Raw genomic sequence first — 26643 nt, 5'->3', positions numbered from 1 at the left:
CATGTTTCTTAATAAGATACATTTTTTGGAGAAACTTGAAGTGCTAACAACACTTTTATATAAAAATCAGGTCGTGAAGGTAGATATAATAGTGCTTCAAATAATCGTTGTGGATCAACTATAATATTTGCTTTTTTTTTTGATACTAAATTTTTATAAATTCAATTTTTTGTACAGATAAAACGTGCGATTTAGCACAATTCAATCTTTATACATACAAATATAAATAGCTATATAAATATTTGATCCATACAAATATACGTAATATTATAAACAATATACATATGTCATTTTAACACATTTGTGTGATGTATATTAATTAATTGTGTAGTTTTTTGCAAAATATAATTTTGTTTATTTGCTAAACAAACAAATACCTACTATATTTTCCCTTTCAATATTAATGAATGTCGTACAATACACAAAGATCATTAAAATTATTATAAACAAATTTTATCATATGACTTTTTTAGTATTTTTTTTGCAAAATCTGCAAAAATTTTCGTTGTTTTAAAATTTTACGCATACTACTCGTATGTATGTACTTATGAAATTTGCGTGGCTTTTGTTTAGTAAATTTCAGTGCTACTGATCAAATGAAAAAACTGTATGTATTCGAGCATCACATTAAAATAATTGATTGGAGAACTATCAAGTTTGTCGCACAGAGAATAACAAAACGATTTTTAATCATCGTATATAAATAAAATTACGAATTTGTACATGCATCACTTGAATAAGAACTTTTTGGAATATGACCCTGTTTAAACAAAAATAAGGAATATAAAAATAATGATGAATAATAATGAGATTCCCAAAGGTTCTTAATAGCTCTAAAGGAGAATAGATTTGAATTATTAAATCAGAAGTCCTGAAAAACAAAAAAAAAATAAGAAAGGAATTAAGGTATGTATTTCAATAAGATCGAGATGTATTGTAAACAGCTTTACCGAGTTTGAACAGAATTGAAAATTATAATGCAGAAAGAACGTTGCGTTATTTATATTAAACTAGCTTGACCCGGTGCGCTTCGCTACCCCTGTCGTAGTTAATTAAAAAATGTGGATGGCAGTGTTGTTAGCTCTTCAAGTTTCTCCAAAAATATTCTCTTATTAAGAAAAATGAGAAGTGAAAAGGAGACAATTTCGATATTAATATATTAAAGATTTATGTGCGATAATGCGGAATTGGGCCTATAATAATATTAGTAACGGTCAGTTATTGAATGATCAGCAAACAAAAATCCTGTTAAAGGAGTTCTGAATAGCAGCCATATTTTTGAAGCTATCGAATTTTCTGTCATTTATTTAATTTGTTTATCAAATCACCATAAACGGATATAGCCATGATACAATTGTTTTATCTGTTTGCGTAACGTTCCCGCACTTCGACCATTTTAAGAGTCCCATTCGAGGATGAATAAAATTGTGAAATTTGGGACGATTCCAATCCAAATGAGATCAAATGATCGTCCAATTCATCCCGAAAAAGTCACTGTTTCGGTCGATCTGTCCAAATTTCTTTGAGAATGACGTTGGCCCGGACATCACCGTCAACGGCGAGCGCTATAGGTCAATGATTAACAACTTTTAATCATTAATGGTAATTCAATTAAAAACAAGTAAGAAAGTATGGTCGGTCAAGCCCGACCATATAATACCCTGCACCAAGTAAATGAGTAAAAATATTTTTCTTTTAAAATATCAATAATTTATATTCGTGAGTGATTTTCGGAAGTGGGCCTTATATGGGAGCTATGACCAATTATGGACCGATCACCATAAAATTAGGTTGTGTGAGTTATGTCTATATGAAAGTTATTTATGTTGAATTTTGTGTATATACCAACATTTTTAAGTGATTTAAGATCGTTAAAGTGATTTTCGGTCTATATAGGAGCTATGACTAATTATGGACAGATCGTAACAAAATTTGGTGACATGAATTTTGTATATATAAAACTTATTTGGAGCGAAATTTGTGTAGATACTAGGGTATTCATAAGCATTTTCTTATTAAAAAGAACAAAAACATAAAATATACACATGTGAGTTCCTTTTTTAGATTTTAAGGAGATCTTCTAAAATAATCTTTTAAAAAAAGAATGTAATTTAAATGCTTAAATTTTAAACGATTTTTATTAGTTTTAATTAAACTTGACTTGTAAAAACTACCTCACTGATTGTAGATTTGGAAAAAAAGAAAGTAAGGCACGATAAAAAGTATCCAATTTCTCAGTTCTTTTTTTAGTTTTTTCTAAGCATATTTTTTTAGATTTTGAATACTTTAATAGTATCGTTAAGTTCTGATTAAAGACTCGTTTCAGTAATGTCTTTAGTTTCGTCTATTACCATGTCGTCCTTCAACTCATTATCACAAAGTTCATCATAGAATATTCTAGAAAAAATGTCATTTCCAAATTCCTTAGTTTCAGTTTCCGTACTATACTCCAAATAACTATTGCTAGAAGGGAATGTTCACGAGTTAAGAAATTAAATTTTAAAAAATAATTCTGTATAAAGTGCAAAAAAGAGACATTTCGGTTAATCGGTTAATCGACACAAATTAATCGGTTTATTCGTTATTTGAAAATCGTCAATTTTAAATTATTCGAACAGTTAACCGACAAAAATTAATCGGTTAACCGATTAACGGTTAATCGATTGAATACCCTAGTAGATACATATATAAATTAAAAATTTATGACCGATAAAGTCCAAATTCGAGAGGACATTTGTATGAGGGCTAGGTGAAATAATGGACCGATTTCAGCCAGTTTTAATAGGCTTCGACCTTGGACCGAAAAAATTATATGTACCAAATTTTATCGAAATATCTTCAAAATTGCGACCTGTACTCTGCACACAAGGTTTACATGGACAGCCAGCCAGCCAACCAGCCAACCTGCCAGCCAGACGTACGGACGAACATCGTTTAATCGACTCAGAAAGTGATTCTAAGTCGATCGGTATACTTTAAGGTGGGTGTTAGACCAATATTTTTGGGCGTTACACACATCTGCACAAACGCATAATACCCTCCCCACTATGGTACTGATTACTGAAAAAATGCAGTAATCAGTAAATGAAATGGTAATGAAATTTAATTTGCATATGATTTTACTGTTAATAACTTTTTGCCTGTATAGGCAAAGCTTATACGGAAGCTATGACCAATAATGGACCAATCGCCATGAAATTAAGTCGATTTATTTATAAAATATATGTACATAGAAGCGCTACTGAGAGACAAAGAACATAAGTTTGTTGTCAAAAACATACTATTTTGAGTTTTTATATAAAAAATCGTTTTATTTCGCAATATTTTGAGTTTTTATATAAAAAATCAATTTTTGATCAGAAAAATAAGTGATAACAGATCGTGGTTATTAGATATTTAGATATTTTGCTCCTTTTCTTGATTAAAAGCTTATTGGCCAAGTTATTAGCGAATTTAGATGTTTTGAGTTTTTATATAAAAAATCGATTTTTTGTCAGAAATATGAGTGATCACAGATCGAGCTCCTTTTCATGATTAAACGATTATTGGCCAAGATATTAGCGAATTTAGATATTTTGAGTTTTTATATAAAAAATTGATTTTTGGTCAGAAATATGAGTGATCACAGATCGAGCTCCTTTTCTTGATTAAACGCTTATTGGCCAAGTTATTAGCGAATGTAGATATTTTGAGAATTGAACCAAATCGAGTCAAATCATACCAAAATATATTCAAAATTGCGGCCTGTATTTTTCGCTCAAGGTTAACATTGACAGACAGCATGACGGACATCGTTAAATCGACAAAGCAAGTGATTCTGAGTCTATCGGAGACTTTAATGTTTTTAATACTTTTTTGGCGTTATAAACTTCAGCACAACAACTATGGTTGTGTAGTGTATAATTGCAGACTTCCAATGACGCATTATCTATATGAATACAGATTCTTGATAAATGTGGACATCCTGAAAAGCTGTGAGAGGACATATAAAATTTCTTTGTGGAATTAAAAGGGAGAGCAAAATTAAAACTTAGAAGTTAATTTCATATGTACTGGCTTTCTATTTAGATGTCGTAATTAATTAAACTATATATTTCTTTAATGCACTGATAATAAAGCATAATAACACAACATTCCTTAAAAATAACTACTTACCATCTTTTTTCTATCACTAAATGATGAGATTAGTTTTCACTACAGAAATATATACATTTTTATTTAATTTATTACTAATATTTCAGCACATTCGCAATAAATATTATTGTTTTGAATTGTTTTTCACATTTTTAAAACTTTTCACAAATTTACACATTTTTTAAACAACTTTAAACTTGTCTGTTCCCTCTTCAGTATTTTTTTACTTTGTTTGTAAACATTCACAGAGTTGATTTAAAAATAAAAAATTGCTTTGAAAAAGGTAAAAAAAATTTAACGGAAAGTTTTTGAAATGTTTTTACTTTTGAGGTAAAATTTTACTAAGAAAAGTCATAATGCTGTAGCTAGTTTAATGATATTTAAAATAATACGATCTTATGTTGCCCTAACGCAATCAATTTGGAATTGAATTAATATTTTTTCTATCATTTTAAAAAATAGTTTAAATTAACTACCATATAATCAACCATGAGTAGTATTACTACTAATTTTTACAATAGATGTCACCCAAAAAGTAATAAATACAAAACAGCTGTGCACTGAAAATTCCTCTCCACCTCATTCGTAGAAAATAAAACAATACAATGACATACAAACACTGACCAATTTACAAGCAAAAAAAATCGAAAATCAGTGAAAATTCTGTGAAATTTTAAGAAAACAAATCGAAAAATGGCTTCAAATGTTGAAGAACCGGAAGATAAATACGATTTATATAATATACCATTAGCAAAACCGAAATTCTTGGATCCCCTTCCAAATGATGATGCTGCAGGCTCCAGCAAAAGTGAAGATGAAACGCCCATTTTTAGTAAAAGGAAAATGATACTACGTATACCGCAACAATATACCGGAGAATTTATGCACTTGACAGTGTGCAAAAATTGGCTGGTGTGTTTGCTGAAAGCTCCTGAACCCTCCTCACAAGTTACATTGCTAAGATTCTTTTTGCCCAGGGCTTTGCCTCCAGGAGGTAAGTTTGCAATGTTTGTTGGAAAGTGATTATGCATTTACGATTTTTTGCAGAAATTCCTTTGGAAAAATATTTGGCTGGCTATAAAATTGGCAAATTATTTTTGGATCCCACTGGACATCATACACTCATTAGCTTGATACCAAAAGCTCAGGGCTTATCAGCAGATTTTTTGTATATTAATGCCAATGGTCCGAAAGTTAGACGTATTGAAAAATTCAAAGATCATGAAATTACCGCTGTGGCTTTTAACAAGACTTATGGTACAGAATCTTCTACAGGTCCCATACTATTGGGTACCAGCAAGGGTTTGATATTTGAAACTGAACTTACATTGGAGGCCGATAAACCATCTTATAGGAAACAGGTATGATCCTATAATAGCAGTTTGTATTTAATTTTATATTAATACCATTATTATATTATTCACCATGAGTGATAAGATAAGTTTGCCATTCCGTTTGTAATACATCAAAATATCGGCTATTTAAATTCCAACCAAAACAACCTCAATTTCTAGAAAAATATTTTTTAATCCGGTTTATTTTTCCAAACAAAACAAAAGAGTATTGTTTCAAAAACATTTTTGTTCACCAAAACCTTTTTTGAAGTATTAATTATAAACCTCTTCTTTCAGGTCTATGATTTGGGTTTAGGTCGTACCAAATATCCCATAACTGGTATAGAATTCAATAAATTACCCAATAGTAATCAGTATATTGTGGTAATAACAGCACCCGACTATATATTTACATTCCAAGAAACACTGAGAGCCGATGAAAAATCCTTGCAAGCAATTTTCAACAGTTACATTAATGGAACACAATCTCATGGATATGAAGAGGCCAAAACAGATCTAAATTATTCGGTTTTAAGGTTTTATGGGCCAGCCAATGAAAAATTTCCCACAAACTGGGGTTGGTTATGCGGTTCTGGCTTAAGACATGGCGAGGTATTTAATAATCAAATAAATCCTACTATATATTTCTAATAAATAATATTTATATCTAAGGTGGCGCAAAGTTTTATAGCTGATGAAAAATTCTTGCAAGGCAGTGATGTGATACCCCTTGGCAAAGATTTTGAACAACGCAGACATTTATCCTTCGAAGAGAAACGTTTAAATGTGCCGAAATCCTTTGTTCTGACACAATATCATGCTTTGCTTATGTACCATGATCATATAACCGGCATATGTCTGTTAAATCAATCGGTAGTCTATGAAGAATTCTTTCATGAGCAGATGGGTAAACTACTGAATATATTAAGGGATCCTTTTACGGGTAATATTTATGTTTACACGGAGAAAATGATATTCAATTTTAAAATTGTGGACGAACAGCGTAACATCTGGCAAATCTATTTGAATATGGGTCTCTATGAAATGGCAGAAATCCATGCCATCGACGATAATAGCCTCAATAAAGTATTGGAAACTAAAGCGAATAAAGCTTTTGATGATAACAATTATTTAGAGGCCGCCCAAATTTATGCCGAAACCCAGTTAGCTTTTGAGGAAGTTTGCTTAAAGTTTATAGATTTAGAAGATAAGAGACCCATTATTACGTATGTAAAGAAAAAACTGGATAAACTGCCAGCCGATGCGGATGAGCTTCTACTTATAATTGTGGTGTGGCTAATAGATTTGTATCTAACACAAATAAACTTTCCGGGACGTAGCAAAGAAGAAAAACGTGAATGGCAAGCGGAATATGATGAATTTATGCAACATTTTTCGGTCATAAAATGTGTGCGCGCCAATCAGTCCGACATACAGCAATTAATAGCTCAACATGCAGATTCCCACAATCTGGCACAATTTGCCATTGCCAACGAAGATTACGAGGAAGTTATCGAACAGCATTTAGGAGCTGACAAATATCTAGATGCTCTTCATATATTGCAAAAACAAAAGAATATCGAGTTGTACTACAAATACTGTCCCGTTCTAATGGAACAAATACCCAAAGAAACCGTTGACGTATTAATGGCACAGGGACGTAAATTTCAAATAAGTAAACTAATACCCAGCTTAATTGCCATCGATAGTCCCTTGCATATAGCGGAAATTACAAAATATTTGGAATATTGTATTTACAATTTGGGTGAAACAAACCAGGCTATACACAACTTTCTGTTACGTTTATATGCCGAACATCAGCCAGCAAAAGTTATAAAATACTTGGAAAATGAGGGTCACGATACGTCACTGGTACACTATGATATTAATTATGCTTTAAGTACGTGCATAGACTTTGAGGCAAAAACAGCATGTGTGTTTTTGTATTGTTTGCTGGAACTGTGGTCGGCCGCTGTTGATATGTCGCTGGAGTTTGATTTGAAATTGGCCAAGGAAACAGCCTCAAAGGCAAAAGATGATGAAATTAAAAGGAAATTATGGTTGAAAATAGGTAAGTTGTATCATTTATGCTAATGTAATTCATTAAATATGTATATTAAAGGGTTAATTTATCTTCCTCTATAACATTCGTTAAAATTCCATAAAAAAAATTCTGTTTAAAAATTCTAAATAAAATTTTATTTTTTAAAAGATTTACGATAACTTTTTTTTAATTCAATAACAATTCTTTCAAAAATGATGTTTAAAATTTTAAATTTTGAGTAAATTTTTCGATAACGTATTATTTATAAAGATTTTCGTAAAATTAAATTTTTAATTTTCGATTTTATTTTTTTAAATTTTCGATACAATTTTCTCTTTATAGAAATTCTCAGTGAAACATTCTCTGTATTGAAATTTTTCAATAAAATCAATTTTTCAATGAACAAAATATGTATTGAAAAAGATTATCCAACTATAAAAACATTTACTATCAGTTGTTTTATTTTGGAAATTTGTTTTTTTAAATTTTCTATCCAATTTTTTTTTTAATTTTCTCCATATTGAAAAATATGTCCTCCATATCAATCAATAAAAAAATCTTATTATTTTAGCTTTCCATGAAATTAAGGATCAAAATGATGTGAAAAAAGCTTTGGAGCTTTTGAAAGAATGTGATCTTCTTAAAATAGAAGACTTGCTGCCCTTCTTTTCTGATTTTGAGAAAATCGATGACTTTAAAGAGCCCATCTGTGATGCACTAAAAGTATTCCTCTAGTTTAGTTTTTATATATAAGAATATTCTTTAAACATTTCCAACATTTATTTCTTCGTTTCATAGGAATATAATCATAAAATCCAAGAACTACAACACGACATGGAAGAGTGTACCAAACAAGCGGAAAGAGTACGCAAAGACTTACAAAACATACGAGAAAGTTGCATACGCATCGAAGCGAATGATGTATGCAATAATTGTGATACATTTTTGCTGGTCAAACCGTTTTTCATATACGGCTGTAGTCATAAGTTTCATGCAGATTGTTTGGAAAAATTAGTGGTGCCGCTGCTTAGCTCGGAAAAGAGTCGCAAATTAACAATGTTAAAACAGCAGCTGGAAAACATGCTAACTCAGTCCGCAGCCATGGGTGAGAATACAAGCACTTCTCAAAAGAAACGTGAACAGTTAAAGCATGAAATTGAGGAAATCATAGCAGGCGATTGTGTTTATTGTGGTCTGATGATAGAGACCATAGACCAACCGTTTGTGGAGGATTGGGATCAGGTTAATGTTGATTGGGAGTAAATGGGAGAGATAGGCAAAAAACAAAAGTCCAAAGTTACTAAACGTATAAATATTTTTATTCATATACATACTTTAATATAAAAAAATATAACAATAAAATATAAAAAAAATATGTTTTATTTTTAATTAGTTAAATATTTTGGAAGGTGTTAAGATCTATGTTATTAATTTGCCGTGTAATTATTATTTTGTTACTTTTAATAGAATTTAAGACTTTGGGAAATGGAAGGTTACACGAATTATGGTACTTTGTTAGTAACATTTACTTAAATTTACAGTTAAAGTACATGGCAAAATGGCTTTTACAAATTAAACTTATAATTAAAAACATACCTATAATAATAATCTTTTAAATCAATATTATTTTTAAAGAATTCTGAATATTTCACACAAGTTTTACAATTGTTTGTACCAATTTTATTACAAAATTTTATTAATTAATAATTTATTAAAACTTAAATTGTGTTTTTAGGACATCGTTTCTTTTAAAATTGCCTTAACAAAATGTTAGAGTCCGCCCAAATATTCAGTTTCCGATTAGGCCATAAATTGGTCTAATACCAGTATTAGATCAAACCTAAGATTAGTGAAACCGAGACTTTTATAAAGGAAAAACAAAGATTTTGGAATTTTTAATATAATTAATAGAACACAAAAACATATTTTTATTGTAAAATATCTAAGCAACCTGTAAAAACTGATCTCAAAATAACTTTTCAGTTCAAGGTAAGAAAAACAATCAGCCCAATTATGAATAAAAACTCCCCGGGAGTTTTTCCCTTTTCTCATTTTTCCTATTCAATGGGAAAAAACTCCCGGGAAATTTTTTATTCATAATTGGGCTGTATATTAAGTGGGAGTCAAAAATGTAAAGGAACAAAAAATGAGCTAAAACATGCTCTTGAATTAAAATAACTATTTTTCTTTTGGAAATTAATCAGAAAAGTTTCGATCTTTTTTGCGCATTAGGCCGCTTAATGATTATTTGGACGGTTTCGGTCGGACTCTACAAAATAGTTTTCTTAAAACATGAAGAAATAAAATAAAACTTGTTTAAACTCACACATTTTTAAAAGATCAACAGCAATTAAAACTTTAAATAAAAAAACTAAATTTCAAATTAACAAAATTACATCAAATTACCAGCTTTATCAGTCGATAACTTGCAAACGCAGTTCATTTGAAACAAAACTGACTACAGTTTTTAAAACAGCCTGCTGTATAGACAAATTATTCATGATCAATGGCAATAGCATAACCAAATCAGTGGGATGAACATCTTGCACAGCCTTGGTGACATGTTGAACAAGTTGTTCTTTTTGCGTATCGGTAAGATCATTTATGATGACGTCACCCAAAGGACGGAAAGAACCTAAACATAAAAACAATTAGTAATCTTTATCATACAATCAATCAATGGCCACGTAATCCAAAGTCCATGTGATTAATCCAAATATAAAAAATTTACCTTTTGTCATTTTATATGCCACCACGCCACCAGCAGCACCGCCAATGGCCAAGCCAGCTGGTCCCAACAATAGACCACCAGCAAAACAGCAAGCTCCACACACAATAGCACCTTTGCCCGATTGTTTCACCGTGACTCGTACATTTTGTTCATCTGCCAATACGGAGATGGCTTCTATTAATTCTCTACCATCGATAGGCATTTTAGCAAAGTTTTACTAAATAATTTAATTAGTATTAATCACAATTAAATGTTTATAAATAAAATTACAAAATTTATGCACAAATTATGAAATTTCCTGTTTCTTGTAAAAAAACTGTCTATTGTTGTTTTATTTACATAGAAAAAGGGGAAATAATTGGTAATAATATAGAGTATTCAAAACATTTCCAAAAAGGAAATTTTAAAAGTTCTTTTTAGGAATTTATAATTTAAAATTGTTTTATGCAATTAAGAATAATATCAAGAATTTTTTATAAACCTTAGTTAACATTAAATTGAAAAATTAATACAGATTTGTTTTATTAGATAAAACATTATTTATTTATTGTTTTAATTGCCAACACAATTATCCCCGTAAATAATTAAATAGCATTGAGAAATATGGCCACCCTTTCGGAAAAAAATAATCATATGTTGTAGGTGCTGTCAATATAAAACTAAATAAACGCTAAAATAAATAAACTTCAAGAATTCAGCTATAGCTAAAAAATTGAAATCTAGTTATAAAATTTTAGTAAATCCAAAATATAATAATAATATAGTAACGGTAAAACATGATGCTTTCAACATCGTTTTTTACATATATAAGATTGTCATTCCGTTAGTAATTTCTACATTTTTCATGTGCGACCCCACATTTTGGATCGTTATAGATAGCAAAGTCGATATAGCCATGTCCGTCCATATGTTTAAATTAACTTTCCATAGCCCCCAAATAACTTACAAACACGATTGATACATCAATATATCAGCAATTCCCAGGATTGGTTAACATTTAAAATCGAGGAAATCGGAATACAAATGGCTGAGATATTAGGAAAAAAACTTTTCTGAGCGACGACAGTTTTTGATACACCCCAGAGGAGGGGAGTTAGATTACATAAATAAATTGCTTCGGATTGGGAATTATTTCATTTCTATTGGGATTTATTTCATTGGGAGTTATTTCCCTTCTTTTGGGACTAATATTTTTAAAATTATGAAACTGTCGATTATTGGGAGTAATTTCATTTTACCCTTGGGTAGTTATTTCAGTTTTCAAGTTTGGGAATTATTTCATTTTTGATGGGAGTTATTTCATTGAGAGTAATAATAGCTATTTCAAAATCCATTTCAAGGATGTATATTGTAATTTGAACCTGCAATTGGTCAAAATCGGGAAAAATATTATTTAATCCGAATTTTTCTTACCAAAAAAATTTGAAATAAAAATTAAAAAAAAAAAAAATTTGGAAAAAAAATAAAAACAACGTTTAATTTTGTTTACCTAAAAATATTTAAAATTTTTATTTTAAAGTATAATTTGGTGAAGGATATGTAAGATTGGGCACAGACGAATATAGTCCCTTATTTGTTCTTGATTTAATCTTCTATCTTGTAGAATTTTAAAAGTTTTTATTGTTTTGCCAATGCTAAGAGTGTAGCCACATTCTGAAAATATGTTCTTTTTAAACTTATTATTATACTTATTATACAAATTAGTTTGAATTTTATAAAAATTCAAAAAGTAACAAGTATTCTCAATATGTTTTCTTGTTGAAATATATAACCGGAATATTTTAAACTAGAATGTCTTTATATCTTAAATCACAGTAAATTAGTTATATGTATTAATTAACCAAATCAGATTAAATTTTTGGATTCTTTTGTTTCCTGTAAGGCGCATTTAACCCCCAAGGGTACACCTGCAGCAATTCATTCATTTTCTTAGAAAATTCTCTCCTAGGCAAGTTTTATTAAGGTAGTGCTGATAATATTTTTCTTTTCTTATTTAGTTGTTTGAGGTGTCAAATTCTCTAGAACTTGTTGAAGCAAATACTACAAAAACGCAAAAGCTACAAAAACAACAACCAGACTTTGACAGCTCAAACAACAAATAAATTGACTATTGTTTTTGTAGATTAGGTATTTATTGTAGAAATGACTTCACCTCATTTAAATTCACCTCGAATCTCTCAGTTGTTTTTTGACAAATCTCGCGTTCGGTTGTGTTTATTATTGTTATTTTGTTGTTTTCATTATTAATTTTATAAATACAGTTTTTAGTTTTGGATAAAATCAACTAGTACTAAACGTTGCTTTTGTTATTTTTACATTTATTTTTAAAAAAACATAGTTACATATGTAAGGGAAAAAAGCAGCAACAAGTGGTCGTTGACTCGTGTGTTTACGTGCTTTACACATTGATTGTAAATTTAGTGCAATAAATAATTAAAATAAGAAAATTTTAATAAATTCTTAACACAGCGACAGCTAAATATGAGTGCAATTAAATGAAACAAATAGTTTTGAAATATTTTGCATTTTTCTAAATGTAATAATAACGTAACTAAAAGATCTCAAAAACAAAATGTATATATACCTAAAAGTAAGTTTCATTTATACGTTTTTTTGAAAGTAATTAAATAAACAAAGAAATATGTATATTGTTTTTTGGGAAAAAAATCACCTTAAACATGTGTTTACATAAAAAGAAACAAAAAACTACGTTCATAAATGTTTATTTTTCTCATTATACTAAGTTGTTGGCGCATTGATTGTGTGGTTAATTATAATTCCTTGCGATTCTATTTTTAGCTTTTTTTAATGAGTTATTTGTTGTTATTTTTTCTTTATTTCTTTTACTATTTGTTTTGCTCTACGTGTTTATCTCTATTTATGTTTGGATGTATGAGTATGTTTAATTTTTTATTATTATTGCTGATTTTTATATTTTTTAAGATTTAATTAACTTGGTTACTATTTGGCTTTTTTGTTTGTTAATAAACATGAAATTGGGTAAACATTTTGAAATAAATTTGATTATTTAGGTAACAGAAAAATACATATAGGGTAAACGCTCCTATAGTCGGCATGACCCAGTAGTCGGCATTTTTGACTTAAAAGCTTAATAAATAAGAATAACGATAATTTTATACAAAAGTAAGATTTAACTTTAATTTAACATACACTCATTTCTCCTTATGTAATGTTTACATTTGGGTGAGATGAGTATTTTGATCTATTTTTGTCATCATTCAGTGACCATCTTTCAACAGGTGCGGTAGTGCCTGATTTTCAAGAAATTTTTTAGTGGCAAGGCCAACTAAAACAAGTAAGTAACCATATTAATTAAAGTGATTTTGTTATAAAAGCGGTTTTAACAGATAAAAGATTGTTTAAATATTACCTTTAATGTAAAAGTTTTTACAAAAAATAATTTGTTTGGTTATTTTAATCAATGCCGCCATTAGGAACAAAAATTTCAATGATTTTCAATAGTCGGCATGGTGATGCCGACTTCAGGCAAATGGCTATTTTTTTATATTAAGCTCAAATTCTACAAATTTGTTTATTACTCACCTCTCTTGACAATAGAATTGAAGAAAATGAGTTTAAAATGAATTTACCTAATAGTCGGCACAGTTTTAATTGAGTATTTCAAGAACTGCCGAGTATAGGAGCTAAAGAATCCTGAAGTCGGCAGCAGCTTTTATTTGTCTGGAGATCGCAAAACCGAGTAATATTTTGAGATTTAGAAGGGATTATTTTCCTAACATTTTAGAATTACAAATATGGACACACCAGGAAAAAGACCCATTCACCAATATCCTGAAGAAGCCTTAAAAAATGCTCTTTGTGAAATAAGAGAAAAGAAGATTTCAGTACTAGGTGCCAGTAAAAAATATGGAGTTCCTCGTTCAACCATACAGGACAGATTATACGGACGTGTTCCTGAATGTGCTAGGAAGATGGGGCCACAAACCGTGTTGTCTGATTCTGAAGAAAAGCGTTTAGTAAAATGGTGCCAAGATCTAGCAAAATGTGGATTTCCATTAAAAAGTGAGGATTTGCTAAACACGGTTCAAACAATCGTGAAGGAAGAACAGCGAACCACACCGTTTTTAAACGGTCGACCAGGAAGGAAATGGTATCAAGGGTTTTTGAAACGTCATCCCTGTCTATCAATTAGAGAAGCAGAAGGAATTAGTAAGGGTCGAGCGGTAGTAACAGAGGAAGCCATAAGAAAATGGTTTAATGGATTAAAAAAATTTCTCAATGACCAGAACGCTTTGGATATTTTAGCTGATCCATCCCGAATATTTAATGGTGATGAAACAAGTTTTAGTATGTGCCCTAAAACTGGCAAAGTTTTGGCTCCAAAAGGATATCGGAATGTATATTCCATACAAAAGGGGAATGAAAAAGAAACAATTACAGTGCTATTGGTATTTTCAGCAAATGGCAAGACCGTGGTACCAATGGTAGTCTTTCCATATATACGACCGCCCAAAGACATAATAAACAGCCTGCCAGAAAATTGGTTTCTTGGGAAATCAGAGTCAGGATGGATGGTAAGTGAAGTCGAATATATCGCAAATGGAGTCCACAATTGGCTTAATGATCACAATGTCCAACGGCCCATTCTGTTGTTTGTTGATGGTCATAAATCCCACATGACTTTGGAACTAAGCCAATTTTGTGAAGACAACAACATTATTCTATATGCACTACCTCCAAACACTACACACATGTTGCAACCTGCTGACGTGAGCGTGTTTAAACCACTAAAACAAGAATGGAAGAATACCATAAGAGAATGGCAATTGAACCCGGAAAATATTTGTAAAGTTATTAATAAATCAACATTTTGCCCGCTTCTTCACGCGGTTCTCTCTAAAATAAACATGGAAGATACCATTAAAAATGGGTTTCGAAAATGCGGATTATACCCTTTTAATCCTGACAACGTTGATTACACTAAATGTGTAAAAAATCAATTGGAGTTATTAGTAGGTGATCAGTCTGAAAATGAGAAAAGACTTAAAGAAAGAGATTTTGATCGAGCCATTGAAATAATCAACCGAATAGCTCCTAATTTATGTGAACGTGGAATTGATTCCGATGTCATTATTGAAGAGATCAATAACTTAAAAAGAAATGGAAATGATCAACCTATTAACATTTTGAGTAACGTTACCATAGAGTCAGGCACGTATATAATTAATGAGGAGGGGGTTTTGGAAAAGCAAACAGAGCTGGTAGTAACGCCAACTTTAGATACAGATAATCCCAGTAAAAAGTTTAAACCTGTTCACTACTCATCTCCAACTGCATCAACAATTAATGATAACGATACTTCATTTCAGCCTCTTAACTGTTCAAGTCCAATCCCTACTACTCCTTTAAATATTAACCAACCGCTTCCAACTAATAGAGACTGTTCTTCTCCAAGCTCATCAGTTACTAGTACGATTGGTAAAAATTCCTTAGGCGCTTCGCTAATGAAAGCCAAATCCATGTCACCAACATTTGAAAAACATTTATATTTCCCAAAGCCATCAACTTCTTCAAAGCGCATTTTAAAGCCTAAGGCACCTAGTGCTATATCTGCTCTTGCATGGAGGGTCCATATAGAGTCAAAAGAACGTGAAAAAATTGATAAAGCTGAAGCTATAAAAGAAAGAAAACTTCAACGTCAACAAAGAAAAATTAATAAAGAAAATAAACCAAAAAAAAATAAAAAAGGGAAGATAAAACAAGTTTGTGGCACATGTAAAGAAGATTTGGACACAGACGCTGAGGATGATGGTCTGAAAAACATAGGATGTGACATTTGCCCACAGTGGTTTCACCTCAAATGCACTAATTTGAAAGAACTGCCGTACGACGATGTAATGGGGATTGACTTTGTGTGCATAGCATGCAATGACCAAATAGACTGAAGTATCTATCGAATATATATAATATTTTTCTTAATTAGTAACTAAGTACATACCTATTTGAAAATTAATTTTAATAATTTATTATTAAATTAACTTATAGTACAAATACCTATAGAACTTGTAGTACCTTTAATTTTATTAATTTTTTATTAATGTATTGAATGGATTCCAAATATTTATAATTTTTTACATACCTACGTTTAATTTTTGTTTTGTTTTTGTTTTTTATTATTATTATTTTAAATGACTGATATTTTAAATAAAAAATAACTTGAATTCTTTTAAGATTTTATTCTTTTCTTAATAAAAAATGATATGCCGACAATTGGGTCACAAATTGCCGACATTAGGATCAAGGGTGCCGACTTCAGGTACAAATCGTGTTTTTTCAAAAAAACGTAAATTGCTCAAATTTAATAAAAACTGCTTGAAAATAATTAATTGAGTCTAAAACTATACAAATTACTAAACAATAATAACTCATTTACATCCCAATACCTTGTTCGCACTCATAATGGTATCACTTTAAAAACTGAAAAAAAGTTAAACTGCCGACTACTGGTGCATTCACCCTATAAAATGAGAGGTGAAAAATGTCAGCCTAGTTGTACTATCTGGGTTTGATAACTGGGACACGTATTGTAAATATATATGTATGCAGACGATTCAGATAACCTTACTGAATATATAGTGTATTCGAATCTGTTTGATTTTCTACATTCAGATGAATTCAAAATGATTTTTGATCAATTAACTTATGTATGTAAAAGCTCATGTACCTACAACATTTCAGATTTTTTAATAATTTTTTTATCAAAGTTTATCCAAATTTATTTTTTTATTTAAGAACCTATAAACAAAATTAAAAATAGTAGCTTCTAATTTACTTTCTTCTACTAGCACGAGCTTTTATGTTCAGAGCTAATTTTAGAATCTTTATAATTTTTAAACAATTACAATCTCATTTTCAAATATTTTCTTATTGACGTATTTTATTATTAATGGCATTTATTAGTATGTACCTTTCTGGGCTGTAAATTAATGTTTTAATTATCACTAGTCTGCGATATTTCTAGTTTTTTTTTTTCATACATTGTATAATAAAATGTTTAAACACTTTAAACACCTAAAATAAAAGTCTGAATAAAGCTTAAATTAATTGTGAATGAAATAATTAAGAAAGAAAACCACAGTAAAAAAATTTGTATTGTTTTTGTTTACAATACATTGCAATATGTACTTAGCAATTGTTAAACGAAGAACTTGTCATAGAAGTATCGATAAAATAACAAAAAATTTGAAGATTTAACAATTAAGAATGGCTTACACTACACCATTTCCAATTGTATTTCAGGAATTTCTAATTATATTTAAGAATTTTACAAATGTATTTCAGAATTTACCAATTTTATTTCAGAAATTTCCATTTGTATTTCAGAGAATTCTAATAGCAATACCAATGGAAATTTCTGAAATACAAAAAGAAAATTCTGAAATACAAATATTAATTTCCCAAAATACAATTGGAAAATTCTGAAATACAATTACATTTTAGAATATAGGTATTTAAACTTCTGAAATACGAATAGAAATTTCTGAAATAGGTTCAATTAGAAAATTCTGAAATATAAATGGAAACTTCTGAAATATAATTGGAATATTCGGAAATACTGTTAGAAAATTCTGAAATATAATTGGAAATTATTGAAAATCAATTGGAAATTTTTGAAATTTAATTGGAATTTTCTGAAATACAATTAGAAACTTCTGAAATACAATTGGAAATGGTGTAGTTAATAAGGTTTATTAATTTTCTAAAATTTGTTTACAGTGGTTGACAATACAATAGAAACTTTTCCAAATATTCAATAGAAATTTCTTCGTGGTATAATTTTTCCATATCTTTTCTATGGGATTGAGATCTGGCGATTGGGCAGGTTACTTCAAAACAAATAAACCCTCAGTTACAACCATAGAGGTCTGTTTGGTGTCGCTCTGTCATCTCCAAACTAGGGGCATATTTTTCGTATGGATACATATACAAATACGTTAATATTATCAAAATAAATTTAAAAATATAACATCGAAATTTACTAAATTTTAATAAAAACACATATATTTGTATGTAGTAAAATGTCGTTATTTTGAAAATTGATCATTGTATTGTAACTTCATTGAAATTTACTATTGAAAATCATCTATATCTGTCAAGAAATGACAAAATATAAAGAGAAATTCCAATTTTTATTATTAAATCTTATAATTTTCCTTAAAATTTAGCTTTGTAATGGTTTAAGAAAGCTAAAAATGTTCCAAAGTACATTCAACCAAATAATATATACATACATAATGATATTTTAACACATTTTTAGATAGTTAGAAAATAAAGCAATTTAAAATTCAAATTAGTTAAAACAAATAGAAATAAATTCAAAAAACCAAATTATTTTTAATAAATAAAATCTAGCTAAAATTTCATTATTTACTTTAAGCATGCTAACAAATGAATTTAAATAAAAAGCTGATCTTAAAGTACAATACCATAATAATACAATAAAGTAAAACTTTTTTCCATTTATTAAATAAACAAATAGAAACAAAATGATAACAATAAAGAAAAGATAAATTAATTAAAAGCAACAAATGTGTTGCTTTTATCTATGGCTATAGACACTCCTTAGAATTCATGTCATATCATAACATAATCATTCTAACAAACCCTTATACTAACTAGCTACTTTTTCTACTCTGTAGACTTTCATTCATTTACTCAGTTGGTCAATATTTGCTTAAGCAATTAATATTTTCCTATAGACTACCTTGTCTAACATTCTAATGCCATATTTTTTGCAAATGACATTGTATATTGTATTTTATTTCTTTATAGTATTATACCCTTATAGCACTAATCATTTACGGTGGAGCTACTGTTAGGGGAAGGCCAGAAGAAGAAAGCCCTGCTCAACAAGAAGCTCAGATTGTAATACCCAGTATTACTAATTCGGGCGGCTCAGCTACCAGCGGCAATGGCAATGCCTTGGCCACTACAGAAGCCAATAAGTCTCAAATTGCGCCACAAGTTGAGACGGCTCCCGACTATTGCTTCCAAATGGAAGAGAATTTGTGCCTTAATTCATTTAATAACAACAACACCAACCAAACACACCATCAAACCTCACACTTCATCAACACCTGTCAGTGTCGTCAACATCCCAATTCAAATGCCAGCCAGAATAATTGGTATTGCTGTAACATCACACAACTGTCAATGATAAGCAGTTGTCCTAACACCAGCAATTGGACTAATCTGCATATTTATAATGTCACAATGACAGAAATTGATTTATCATCACCCATATTTCAAACACTACAATCATTGGCCATAACCGATGGCAATATCAGACGTATTGTGAAAACATTTTCACGTATGTCTAAAGTGAAGTGCCTTAATTTATCCAACAATAATCTCTTGAATATCACCATGAAAACACCGATATTTTTGAAATTTTTAAATCTCTCCAAGAATAATCTAACACAAATACCTAAATTGGGTCCTAATCAAAATATTACTATGGATATAAGGTGAGTGTTTAGTTAAATATTAATTTGAACACATTATTACATTTAATATTTTTGTTTTGTTTAGAGACAACAAACGCATGCTGTGCAATAATTTGGTAGAAACCATATTTCGCGGTTCATTTAAATTCGTGGCCCCCAACAGTTCATTTTGCTTAATGGATTCTACTTTTAATTGGTTTAATACAACCGATTATATTGCGATTAATCAAATCGATATAATTAGACGTTTTTACACGGACTGCCCGGTTATACCAGGAAAAGGCAATTGTACTTGTGCGCCGGAACATATGTTGTCAGCGGTAGGTAAAAAAAAAAGAAAAAAAGATAATTAAATGTGTTTGTTGCAGGAAATTTGGCATATGTGTAACAACTGTTTGTAGTAATTGGAAAAATGTTTGAAGGAAATACCGATAATGAAAAATAAATGATTTATTTAACATTTTCTTTAAAATAAGAGGGATATTTTTTTATCAAGGTTTTGAGTAAAACCAATAGATATAATAATATTCTAATTTCTAGAAAATTTTATAGTTTAACCTGGTACAACAACATAATATTCTATACATTTTGGAAGAACAGTTATTTATTTTAATAATATAGAAAATGCTTCTACAGGATTCAAAATTGCTAACTTAGTATGTAATTAGGTTTTAACATAATCTAATAAAAAGTTTAATAATTCAACTGCTAGATTAGATAGATTATTTGAAGGGGTGTGTAGTATAGAAGTACACTTCCACTCGAAGACCCGTAGGATTCATTGTAATACCCTTAAGGAATATAACTCGGTGTGAACTCAAAGTGAAGAGAAGAAATGAAATTGGAGAGAAAAAAGTCAGGTGCCATAAAGATAATTAAAGTAAAAAAACCCAGTCCAAGGAAAAGGGTTTTATAGGCTGGGATTCACATAGTCCCGATACCCAAAAAATAGCTAGGTATAGAAAGCATTATTAAACAATAATAAAAACATCATTTTACGATTAAATTTCATAGTTGCTCTAGAAAACCTGATGAAATTGTTTAAAAAGGACATTAAAACGTTATAATTAGTACAAGTAGAATGACAAACTTGATATATGTATTTCTAACCTACAATTTTCAATATTTAATCTAATTTTGACCATTGCCTTGAACAATTATTATCTTGAGTATTTTGGTTATTTTAAGTTTTAATATTGTAATTTTAACCAATGTTTCAATTATTTTTTTCTAAATTTTTCTAGGGGGATCCCTCAAAAAATAAAATATTTTGTCGTGTTGACTGCTCCAATTTGGGTTTAACAGAATTGCCGCCTAAATTGCCGGAGAATACATTTCAGCTTAATATTACTAATAATAATGTAAGTATTTTTTTATATCCTGCTTAGGGTTTTATCCCGGGAAATCCCGGTACAAATTTCCCGGGAATTTTGGCAATTTTTCACTACCCGATTCCCCGGATTTTTAGTTGGGAATCCCGGGAATTAAAAACTGACGAAAATACATAGAAAACAAGTTAGAACTATGTTTTTTTTCTCCAAAAAAACAGTGAAAAGTTTTTTGCTTATATCTTGGCAATAATAGACCGCTTATTATTATTATTTATCTGGGGTTTTTCGTATGAAAATTCAAAAAGGAGAATTCATTATTTATTGAATTTATTTCTTATTGAATCATTCTAATTTCTTTAAATTTCTTCTTCAAATACATAACTAAATAGCTTCAAAAATTTATTAAATGATTAAATTTTTCTTCAATTAAAATCTAAAAAGTTTAAGACAATTTTTTCAATTAATTTTGGAAATGATTTGATTTAACAAAAATTTAATCATTTAAAGTTTGAATAAATTCTGTTATTAATTAACTTTAAAATTAATTCAGTTTAAAGAAAGGATTTGGAATGAATCTAAAAAAATTTAATATTAGAAAGGGATTTATGGAATGAAAGGCTGACATTTTTATTAAGATTTTAGTGAATTAAGCTCAAATTTTATTAATTAATTCGAAGATCTGATATTTAATAAAACACTAACCCCCATATGCATAATCAGTTTATAAATTTATCAAAGGTTTATGAAAGAGATTTTGTATGGAAATTTAGTTTTATAAACCTTTGATAAATTTATAAACTGTTTATGCATATGGGGGTAAGTTTTTATATGAAATTTGGCTATAATATTCCTAATTTACAGTATCATTATATATTTCGGGAATAGCCGGGTACCCGGGAATGTAGAAAAAAAATTCCCGGGAATCAAAAAAGGTCGGGAAATTAAAAACCCTAATCCTGCTCCATAATAAAATACCCCTGAATTCAATTTTGCCTTCTGTCTATACTTGATAAATATTTATCACAACAATTAACGACTTTTGTTGTCAAGACAAAGTTGTTTGAGCAAAAGCACTAACAATTTTGTTATAACGAAGCAATAATACTAATAAAATCGGTCTCTAACCCCCTGTCTATACTTCACAAATATTTATCATGACAATTAATGACGTTTGTTGTCAAGACAAAGTTATCTGAGCAAAAGCACTAACAATTTTGTCATAACGAAGCAATAATACTAATAAATGGAGACTATACGTAATAATTTTTTATCTTGACAACCATTTTGAAGTTTATCATGATAAAAATTAGTCTGGTATAGACAGGGAGTAAATGGCTTGAAATTATCTTACCATCGATATATTCTGATAGTGAACATTTTTTTATTGAATACATTAAAGATATATAAGTGAAATCCCACGATTGCCAACTTTTTTTTATCCAAATTTTGTTTTTGAAAATCTTCAAAGTCTGCTGTCAAAAACTTAAGTTTTATTGTTGTTTCGGCCATAAATGTTTTTAACATATTTTACTCTCTGTTGCGGTATTAGTTTTACACTATGTTTGATATGTATTGTCAAGTTGTTATTATTAATCTAAAATTATTCTCAAACCTTAAGTCAAGTCTAACTTAAGCTACATATTTTATTTGAAAATAGCAATTCACAATTGAAATACATCTGAGAGAATAAACTCCCCAGTTTGTGAAAAATTCTATTAATCTCAAGTGTTTGTGAAATCTTAGTTAGGGCCTTTGATTTTAAATCATTCTTTAAAATGATAACAAAACTAAGTGTTTGCAGGGGTGAGCAGTTTATAAGATTTTGCACTATTATATTAAGCTGATTATTAACATATTTTCGTACTTCACAGATCACAGTAATTGGTGAACATTTTCATAATAATCCCACCTACCAAAGCATTGTAAAACTACTTGCCGATAACAATCACATTGAATCAATGCACGATTTGGAAGGTACTAATTTTATGGATCATTTTCAGCGATTATATTTGCGTAACAATAATATTAAAAGGGTAAGTTTAAGATCAGAAGAAAAATATAATCTTTATAAAATAAAAAAAAGTATTGTATTTAAGTGATTTAACATATTTTCAGCTTCCCGAATATTTATTAACCAATGTTTTGGATAGCATAGTTGGACGACAAATATTTTTGGGTGGCAATAAATTAATATGTGATTGTAACTCGGCCAAAGTATTAAAGGTAATTTGTTAAACAACTATTTAATAATTCATTAATGATTTTTATTTAAACAAAAATTCTTTTAATAACCAGCTTTGGCTACTGCAGCGCAGTAAAGATATACCAGACTATGTGGAAATTCAATGCCGTAATATACCTCAGCGTATAATGGAATTACAAGAGATTAAAGTGTGTCAATCGCCGCATGATTGGACCGATTATGTTTATTATCTAATAGCTACCGAAGTTATTTTATTAATTGCCCTGATAACAAAAGTATCCTATGATTATTGGGTATTCAAAACAGCCGGCTATTTGCCATGGCCAGCTAGTAAAATGCCAAAATTACCTTGTGATTGGCTTTGTGAGTCATAATTTTTTTTTTAAGAATTAATTGAAAACAAAAACTGTGTTTAAATTTATGTATTGTAAGAAAACTAAACTAAAAGTATCGATGTTTTAAAAGCTAATTTTAAATGTTAATTTAAATATTATTATTTATATATGTTAAATGGAAACAAAGTGCCTAAAGTAATGATTATTTTGTTTGTAACAAAATAATCTCAAACACATATCAAACAAGTGCAATTAAATATGTTTATAAAAGAATATAAAGAAAAAACCAATTTTATTGTATTTTTTATGAATTTATTATAAACAATACATGATAAAAAAAACTTATGTATTGTTATATTATCAAAAAAAGTTACTATATATAAAATATATATAAACTATGAAATGTTAAATAACAATTATTCTTTTACTTAAATCAATTTGTATTTAGGTTTGTATAACTATTAAGATTTTTGTTTAGATTTATTATTTTTAATATGATTTTTCGATTTCTTATTTTTTGTAGGCGGCAAACTGTTATGGGTATTTTTTAATTTTTGTATTTTCTTGAATTTTTTATTGTTATCATCATTTTCCGCCTTAGAGTTTTTAGCTGACTTGTGTTTCTTTTGCATTACCTTTTCTACTTTTTCTAATTTATCTTGTCTTTCTTGTTCGGGTTTGATTCTGGTAGAAATATCTGCTCGCTTTGGAGCAAAACTGGCCAGTTTCTTTTTCTCTGATTTCTTGGCTTTTTTCATGTTTAACATGAATTCGGGTACCTTGCCACCAGAATTGCGTATAATTTCAGCAACGCTGTAATGAAATTATGGTTTTATTGGAATATTTGAAATATTTTAAAATATAACAACAACATACCTTCTCAAATGTGGTGTATCATCTTGTGTGAAAAATGTTATGGCTTTTCCTGGTCTGCCCGCTCTGCCGGTACGACCAATACGATGTATATATGATATAGTGGAGGGTGGAAAATCATAGTTTAATACTAGATTAACTCCTTTGAAATCAATACCACGTCCCATAAGTTCTGTACAAATTAATATCCATATATGACCTTCACGGAAAGCTCTCACACAGTTGTCACGTTGTTGCTGGGTACGATCGGCGTGTATGACATCGACATTAATGCCATCGTATAAAAGTTCCTCGAACAACTGTTTGGCACGATCCTAATAAAGTCAAAAAACAATAATTTCGATGATTGGGTATTTACACAACTATATTAACTTGATTCCAAAAGACATTTTACATCTAAAATTATGATAAAAGCCTCTAAGAGCCGTACAACTTACCTTACTTTGTACAAACACCAACACCGGTGGTTTCAGACCGCTTCTCACCATATCACGTACAGCCAAAAGTTTGCCACTTTCTGAACCCACAAACAACAACTCTTGCTCCACAAATTCAGTAGCAGCATTTTGGGCACCCACATTTACACGAGCTAGATTTTTAAGATTCTTTAAAGCCCACTTGGCTACCGGCACCGTATATGTGGCACTAAATAAAGCAAGTTTTTTGTGGGGATTTGTACAGGCAGCTAAAATATCATCTAATTGTTCTTTGAAATTATTCTGACCCTCCTCCATCAAACGATCAGCTTCATCAAGAATAAACCATTCAATACTAGAATAAAATAAAAAAGTAACATTAAAATTCATCACGTCTTTAAAAAAAAAAAATTAATATTTAGACCGCACCTCTTCAAATCCAACAGCGGTGGCTCTTGTTGCAACAAAAATCTAACTCTATTAGGTGTTGATATTAAAATATCGAATTTTTTTGAGGAATTCTCACCAAATTTCGCTTTCGCCTGATTAACTTTACTTATTATATGAATTTTAAGAGCCGTCTTTTCCGACATACGTATACACTCACGATAGATTTGTTGAGCCAATTCTCTTGTGGGTGCTAAAACTAAAGCACGAAAGCCTACTTTCTTGGGAGCCTTTAAGTCATTAATAACAGGTGCTAAAAAGGCTATAGTTTTGCCAGAACCTGTGGGGGCACAAGCCATTAGAGGTCTGCCTTTAAGCATAATGGGTATAGCTTGCATTTGCACGGCTGTAGGTTTGGCATAGTTACAGTTCACAAGATTTTGCACTAGTTTCTCATTCATGTTATAGTTGGTGTGCAGTTCCTGGAACGTGGAGATGGGTGCTGGTATATTTTTTCCAAATACTGTAATACGATTTTCTTTACGAATTGTTTGTATCATTTCCTCTTCCATTTGTTTTTCTTGTTGTTCGGCTGTAAGAGGTTTGGTTTTCTTTTTCGATTTTTTGCCAGAACTTGTCACTCCCGATATAAATTCAAATGTTTGTGGTTCTTCATCGTCTTGCTGTAGTTCTTCTTCATCAGACGAAACGTTCGTTTCTATGTCTTCAATATCTTGCATAGTTTCATCTTCATCTGAAACTATTCCTTCATCTTTGCTTTTTATTTCATCCTCCAGTTTACACTGTTTTTCCAAGGGCTTTTTGCTCTGCTGTGGGAAACAATAACAATTGTTTATATCGAGTTTTTATTCAGCTTATTTTATCAATATTTACCTTTTGTGGAGCTTTATTTCTGTTGGTAAATCTTACACCTCTTGTCAACTGACGAAATAAGTCATGGGCATCCATTTTTATTTAATAAATACCGATATTTTATTACAAATATTTTATTTTTTAAAAACACTAAACGAGAGAGAAGTTGTGCACGTGTAGCTCAGAGTAAACGATCAGCTGTTTTGGACAGACATGACTATTGTGAATTAGTAAACAAAATGTAAATAAAGATGCCACATAATCTCAGACAGAAAACGCTAACATTTTTTAATATAATTTAAGATAAATTAATAAATTTATTGAAGATTCGTATACCAAAACTGAATATATTACATATTTTGAACATATTTTCTTAAACAGAAATTATTTTAAGCAAATTTTATTATTTAAAATATTACTTCAATTTAGCATACTTATAGGCGTTATTGATATTGTGAATGATTTCCTAAGGACATTGAATTATGCCATATGAT

General features: G+C 29.7%; 5 protein-coding genes across 5 annotated transcripts; 3 read left to right on the top strand and 2 right to left on the bottom strand.

Moving 5' to 3' along the window:
* The first annotated feature begins 4732 nt into the window (after positions 1 to 4732).
* On the top strand, positions 4733 to 8896 carry dor (vacuolar protein sorting-associated protein 18 dor). The gene is made up of 6 exons (XM_065510452.1): positions 4733 to 5128; positions 5182 to 5495; positions 5766 to 6080; positions 6141 to 7539; positions 8084 to 8235; positions 8311 to 8896. The coding sequence occupies exons 1-6, from the start codon at positions 4828 to 4830 to the stop codon at positions 8773 to 8775; spliced, it is 2946 nt and encodes a 981-aa protein (XP_065366524.1). The 5' UTR covers positions 4733 to 4827; the 3' UTR covers positions 8776 to 8896.
* On the bottom strand, positions 8810 to 10522 carry LOC135959306 (protein C19orf12 homolog). The gene is made up of 2 exons (XM_065510453.1): positions 10244 to 10522; positions 8810 to 10147 (listed from the first exon to the last, which is right to left on the bottom strand). Exons 1-2 carry the CDS (start codon positions 10443 to 10445, stop codon positions 9927 to 9929), a joined length of 423 nt encoding a protein of 140 aa, XP_065366525.1. The 5' UTR covers positions 10446 to 10522; the 3' UTR covers positions 8810 to 9926.
* A 2001-nt stretch (positions 10523 to 12523) lies between these two features.
* hfw (leucine-rich repeat domain-containing protein hfw) lies at positions 12524 to 24016 on the top strand. Its single transcript, XM_065507360.1, has 7 exons — positions 12524 to 12833; positions 19058 to 19752; positions 19817 to 20051; positions 20976 to 21092; positions 22934 to 23095; positions 23178 to 23285; positions 23358 to 24016. The coding sequence occupies exons 1-7, from the start codon at positions 12816 to 12818 to the stop codon at positions 23637 to 23639; spliced, it is 1617 nt and encodes a 538-aa protein (XP_065363432.1). The 5' UTR covers positions 12524 to 12815; the 3' UTR covers positions 23640 to 24016.
* Positions 14163 to 16170, top strand: LOC135956584 (uncharacterized). The gene has a single exon (XM_065507119.1). It carries the CDS (start codon positions 14197 to 14199, stop codon positions 16168 to 16170), a length of 1974 nt encoding a protein of 657 aa, XP_065363191.1. The 5' UTR covers positions 14163 to 14196.
* Positions 23891 to 26342, bottom strand: ais (aramis). Its single transcript, XM_065507359.1, has 5 exons — positions 26171 to 26342; positions 25319 to 26106; positions 24911 to 25244; positions 24477 to 24787; positions 23891 to 24413 (listed from the first exon to the last, which is right to left on the bottom strand). Exons 1-5 carry the CDS (start codon positions 26243 to 26245, stop codon positions 24062 to 24064), a joined length of 1860 nt encoding a protein of 619 aa, XP_065363431.1. The 5' UTR covers positions 26246 to 26342; the 3' UTR covers positions 23891 to 24061.
* Between the last annotated feature and the right edge of the window lie 301 nt (positions 26343 to 26643).

This window comes from Calliphora vicina, chromosome 4 (genome assembly GCF_958450345.1).
Source record: "Calliphora vicina chromosome 4, idCalVici1.1, whole genome shotgun sequence".
NCBI classification, from domain to species: domain Eukaryota; kingdom Metazoa; phylum Arthropoda; class Insecta; order Diptera; family Calliphoridae; genus Calliphora; species Calliphora vicina.
This window is presented reverse-complemented; position numbering and strand designations above follow the sequence as displayed.